The following is a 5,838-nucleotide window of genomic DNA, read 5'->3' as shown; positions in this document are numbered from 1 at the left end:
AGATCCTGTTGTAATCTGAGGTAACCTTCTTCACTGTCCACTACACCTCCAATTTTGGTGTCATCTGCAAACTTAATAACTGTACCTCTTATGCTCGCATCCAAATCATTTATGTAAATGACAAAAAGTAGAGGACCCAGCACCGATCCTTGTGGCACTCCACTGGTCACAGGCCTCCAGTCTGAAAAACAACCCTCCACCACCACCCTCTGTCTTCTACCTTTGAGCCAGTTCTGTATCCAAAAGGCTAGTTCTCCCTGTATTCCATGAGATCGAACCTTGCTAATCAGTCTCCCATGGGGAACCTTGTCGAATGCCTTACTGAAGTCCAGATAGATCACATACAACATGGAAAGAAACCCTTCCATCCAACTCCTCAATACTGACCCAAGATTTCCAAACTAAACTAGTCCCCTTTGCCTGCATTTGGCCCATATCCCTCTAAACCTTTGTTATTCATGTACCTGTCCAAATGTCTTTTACATGTTGTAACTGTACCTCTATCTTCCACTTCTGCTGTCAGTTCATTCCACATGCAAACCAACCTCTGTGTGGAAAAAGTTGCTCCTTTGGTCCCTTTTTAAATCTTTCTCCTCTCACCTTAATATTATGCCCTCTAGTTTTTTGAACTCCCCAGATTTGGGGGAAAGACCTTTTGCTGTTGACTTTATGTATGCCACTCATGATTTGATAAACCTCTAGAAGGTCACCCCTCAACTTCTTCTGCTCCAGTAAAATTGATAGAGACCGATTGTAGGATATCTAGATCTGCGATATCTTGAGTATGATCAGGGGAAAAAATAATTTCTTCCTCTTTCCAAAAAAAATTGGTATGATTGATCATATTATACTGTCAGTTTAATCTATTAAGTAGTCCTCGCTAATTCTTGCTAGAAAAGCAACCATAAAGGACTTTATTAAAGTGATGTAATACAAATAATTTGAAAATCTGCAGGATTCTGGCATGAACATAAGTTGGATTAATTGGATAGGCCATTCAAAGAGACACAGTGCACAGGCACAATGGGGACAAATGCTTGCTTCTGTGCTGTCTGATTTGTATATGGTTGTATTGCAAAGCACAAAGGCATTGTGTTCATGCTTGGACCAGTTCACACAAAGATGAGATCAAAAGGGACAAGTAAATCTTTGGCCTGAGCACCTCCTACATTTCTTTCAAAACCATCCCCTCGATAGTGAAAAAGATGTCTTTAAAAGCAAATAACCGATGGTGCATCATTATCAGTGCTATTTTGATTTCTCTGTCTTGACTCTCTGTTCTTTGCCAACCTACTTCCGATTTCTGTGCTTTTCTCTGTCTCATGCCCTCTGGTTACCACAGTGTTTTTTTTTCAGATTTTTTTTTGATTTCCTATTCTATAAAGTATAACTTTATAATAAAAAAGACTGGAAATGTGCACTTAATTTCTACAATATACGTGCACCCACCAAATCAAAAATGCATACCTGACTATTGACAATTAGGTGTTCTGTTTCATGTTTTTAACAAAAAAAAACTCTGCAAAAGCTTACCATTTGCAGTATACATTTATTGCAAGATAAATTTAGTTTATGCTCTGAAATAAATCTCTGTTTGGACAAAAGAAAATCCAAGACAGAGTGGAAATAATTAATTGTGCTATGATGGGCCTTTTCTTGTGTTTTTAAACTTTTTTTTAAACATCTCTTCCAGAAGCTAAGGAATAAATAACCTGATTTTTCAACATGATCAAGTCAAATTGTCCTGAATTAAATGCCTGAGAACAGAAACACCAAAGTTTCTTTTCTGCACTCAGTCTCAATAAAATGTATTGCTTTTAAAAACACAAACTCGACAATGAGAGCTATCTGAACTCGAGACTGTCACTTGTAAGGCTATTTAATTGAAAAGTTATAAAGGCATTTATATAAGTATATGAATCGGAAAGGTTTGGAGGGATATGGGCCAAATGCAGGCAAATGGGACTAGTTTAGTTTGAGAACATGGTTGGTGTGGACTAGTTAAATTGAACAGTCTGTTTCCATGCTGTATGACTCTATGCTTGTACTGGTATTGGTGTATAAATGAAAGGAGATTTGTTTTGTTTTAGGGGGAAGATCTTCACTGGTTGGCTTGTGCCCTGTATGTAGCATGTCGAAAAGCCATTCCCTCAGTGGGAAGAGGAACTGTAGAAGGGAATTGTGTCTCTTTGACAAAGATCCTGCGCTCTTCTGAACTCAGGTAGGAATGTGTAATAGATTTGTTTAAAACAATAGTTGGTTAATATAATTACTGAATTATATGCCTTAATTGCAGTTCATCTACTGCATTCGTACTGAGGGTAGAGTTATATATCCACGGTACATTCTTTGAATGGCTTAGCTTCTGTCTGTTATGTAGAGTGACACTGATATCACTGTTATTACATCTGTGCTGAGGAGAAATAGCATCAGGAATTAGGTAGATCAGAATATAGAATTGCCTTCCACAAAGAGCAAACTGGGAGAGAAAACTGCTCGTCCGACCTTACGATTTTTCGTTTAATGCAACTATCAGTAAGTAATAGAGGAGTATTACTCTCTTCCCTTTTCAGATATTTAGTATTTCAACATTAAAATAGGAATTCATAGTATAATGTTGTAACTATCTAGCACTGAATAATAAAATCACAGAGGTGGCACAAAAATGGCCAGGAGCTAATTTTGCTATGTCAATGCGAGTCACATTTTGGTGATTTAAAACTCTTCATCCATGAAAATCCAGTACCAAGATGTGCAATATCCACAGCTAGCCAGAGAAACATATCTGAGTCATTAGATCTGAATATGGTCCCTGTTCCTTCCTATCTAACTGTTATAGAAACTGGCTTGACACCTCAGGAGTGAAACCCATGTCGATGACTTTGAAATAAAACCTTTTGTGAAAAATTACCTTTAAAGTTGTCAGAAAGTACTTTTTGGGACCTGTCTATGCAACTTAAATGAAGCTGTTAAGGTCAGCACTAGGTGAGCATTATGGGTAAAGCCTCACCCAACACACTTCAGACACTTCAGAATCCTGCTCTGGAACCTCCTCACTATGAGGAATTGTAACACCAACACATTTGAATGTTGATACATTATGTAAGTATTAGCTTACAGATGTAAGTAAGGAAAGTATTAACCAGATTGACTTCTATATGTGTGGAACAGTTTGATCGAATTCTTCAATAAGATGCAAAAATGGGCAGACATGGCAGATCTGTGCCAAGAATTCCGGGACCGTACAGAAAAGCTGGAGAGGAACTTCACAGTTTCTGCCGTCATCTTCAAAAAGTGTGCGCCTATTTTTCGTGACCTTTTTAAAGACCCTCAAGAAGAACAGCCACCACGACAGCACAGGGGTCGGAAGCAAAGGTGAGATCTGAAATAGCCAAAGAAATATATCGTCTACTCAAGTTGCAGTTTGTGCAATATTTAAGCATGACCTAATTTGCAATACTGCAAATTTGCATAAAACTGCCTTCAATTCAACTAAGCTGGAATCGCAGCAGGTTTCTATCAGTAAATAGGACGTTTTACAAATAACTTGTGCGTTGCTTAACAATTTAATGTTATGTTTAATTTCTGCACATGCTCAATATGGCAGCTGTTTACAGTTGTAATTTTCTGTCAGCAATTTCATTTTAGGAGTAGGTAAAGTTTAACTAATTTATATTTGAAATTAGTGTTGAAGAACATAGCTGTCAAGTTTGAAAGGTAGGTACGCTTATTCTTGTCATAGCAATATCCTGAAACTCTGGGGCAAAACCCAATATCCCCCTCTATCTCTGTTGGTCATTCGCTACAAATGATAAGGAAGAGATTTTTTGATCATTAATTGTCAACTTAATGGTTTCAGCTGTGGCAAGAACAAGCAGGCCTTCCCCATCCCACCGTAATATCGTCGGCAGGAGGGTGTAGGGAAGATTAACTACGCAATTTTACAGACCTGCACTGTTTGCAAACCCATTGACAGAGCAGAACTTTACAGTCCCTTAAGTTCATTCTGATCTAATAAATACATATCAGTAATTCCAGCTGTCGTAGTATACATGCCTGTTTATCTCTGTGCAGCGCTCGCTCTCTCTCTGTATCGCTCTCTCTCTCTCTCTCTCTCTGTATATCTCTCTCTCTCTCTGTATATCTCTCTCTCTCTCTCTCTCATATGGAGGGTTATTTCAGATCAAGAGCCACATATTTTCTTTCAGAGATAGTCCACCTGGTTGCTTGACTTCTGCCCTCCCTCCCAACCTACTGCTGGAGGTGCCATTACAACACATACTGGAATTTAATGGGTGGTAGGATTTCTTGTCCCACTATTAAAGGAGTTGCTAGGCAATGCACTCCTGCCGACATCAGTTGCCTCACAGCTATTTAAAACTTTAACAAGTGTTTCTTGCTAAAGATAGGGAATCCACCCGTCACTCAACAGAAAACTGGTTAATTGGATCGTGATTAGTGGACACTGCTGAACTACAGGGAGTCACAGAGCAGGACGGGAGTTAGCGTAGATTCTCTTGTGATGGAGAAGGAAGGGGAGACCTGGGGAGTGGGGTTGAGCAGGATACAGGACAGTGCAAGTCTTGATTGAGTTGCTGGAGTTGGGGAGGAGAGTGAGGGAGCAACTGGGGCATAGGGCAAGATTTAGGTGGGGGGCCTGGAATGGGATAAGTGGAGGCTTTCTACCAGCCTCAAAAATGAAGCTGAATGGGAGGTGGCCCTGAAGAGACCACTGACTGACAATGGAAGAACCTCAATGAGGACAAGAGCATGCGGTCACTCAGGACTCCTCTGCCCTTCAGAGATTTACAGACAAGTCTGGGAGTAAAGGACACTTGGGAATTTTTGTTGCCCCTGCAAAGCCATTGCTGGAGTCTGTTAAAATCTTCCAGTATGAACATAAAGGAATAGGAGCTGGAGTGAGGCTGTTTGGCCTCAATGAGATCATGATCCAGATTTATCCTAACTTTTCCGCACTAAGCTCATTCACCTATGCTATCTCCATTCCCACATTCAGTATTCCTGCACTATCCCCATTTCTGCCCTTTCCCCATTCCCACACTATCCCTATTCACACACTCTTCCCATTTCCACACTATCCCCAGATCTCTTGATTCCCTTAGCAATCAAAACAATATTAAACTCAGTCTTAAATTTTCTCAGTGAATGAATATCCAAAAATCCACTATGATAGAAAATGTCAAAGATTCGTAACCTTTAAATGAAGAAATGTCTCTTCTTCTCAGCTTTAAATGATCGGTCCCTTATCCTGAAACCGAGACCCTGTATTCTCCATTCTCCAGCCAGGGCAGACTTCTCCTCAGTGTCCACCCTGAGAGTGCACTTCAGAATGATATCTGTTTCAATTACATTCCTCACACTCTTTTACATTATATGTAATTTTGACCTCATCTGATAGAACTGCCCTCACAGTACAGTCCCCTTTTCCCAGGAACCAGTCTAGTAGAGTTTTGTCGCACTACCTGGGGCAAATATATCTTTGCATAAAGGGAACAAAACTGAATTTAATACTGCAGGTGAAACCTCACCAAAGCCCTGCACAATTGTTGGAAGACTTCTTCTCCCTTTGTGACAAATATCTCATCTGCCTCCTTAATTGCTCGCTACACCTGAATGTTAGCTTTGTGATTTGTGTCCAAGGACACCCAGATTCCCCCTGAATACTGACATTTCCCAGTTCCCAACTGCTCAAAAAATATTCTGCTTCTTTATTTTCCTTACGAAAGTGGATGATTTCACATTTTGCCCACATTTTATTCCCTCCAACATGTTCTGATCCACTCACCAACATGCCAATATTCCACTGCAGCCTTTGGA

The 5,838-nt window shown here is 39.9% G+C and overlaps 1 protein-coding gene across 1 annotated transcript in view; it reads left to right on the top strand.

Annotated features, from left to right (window-relative positions):
• LOC122558424 (retinoblastoma-like protein 2) overlaps positions 1–5,838 on the top strand; it is a 98,637-nt gene that overhangs the window by 8,699 nt on the left and 84,100 nt on the right. Inside the window, exons 2-3 of the mRNA XM_043706981.1 lie at positions 2,091–2,221; positions 3,172–3,375. Of these exons, the coding sequence (XP_043562916.1) occupies positions 2,091–2,221; positions 3,172–3,375 (335 nt within the window). The remainder of the gene's footprint in view (positions 1–2,090; positions 2,222–3,171; positions 3,376–5,838) is intronic.

Source organism: Chiloscyllium plagiosum, chromosome 17, assembly GCF_004010195.1.
Source record: "Chiloscyllium plagiosum isolate BGI_BamShark_2017 chromosome 17, ASM401019v2, whole genome shotgun sequence".
NCBI lineage: Eukaryota > Metazoa > Chordata > Chondrichthyes > Orectolobiformes > Hemiscylliidae > Chiloscyllium > Chiloscyllium plagiosum.
Note: the sequence above shows the minus strand (reverse complement) of the source record. Positions and strands in the feature narration are given on the sequence as shown.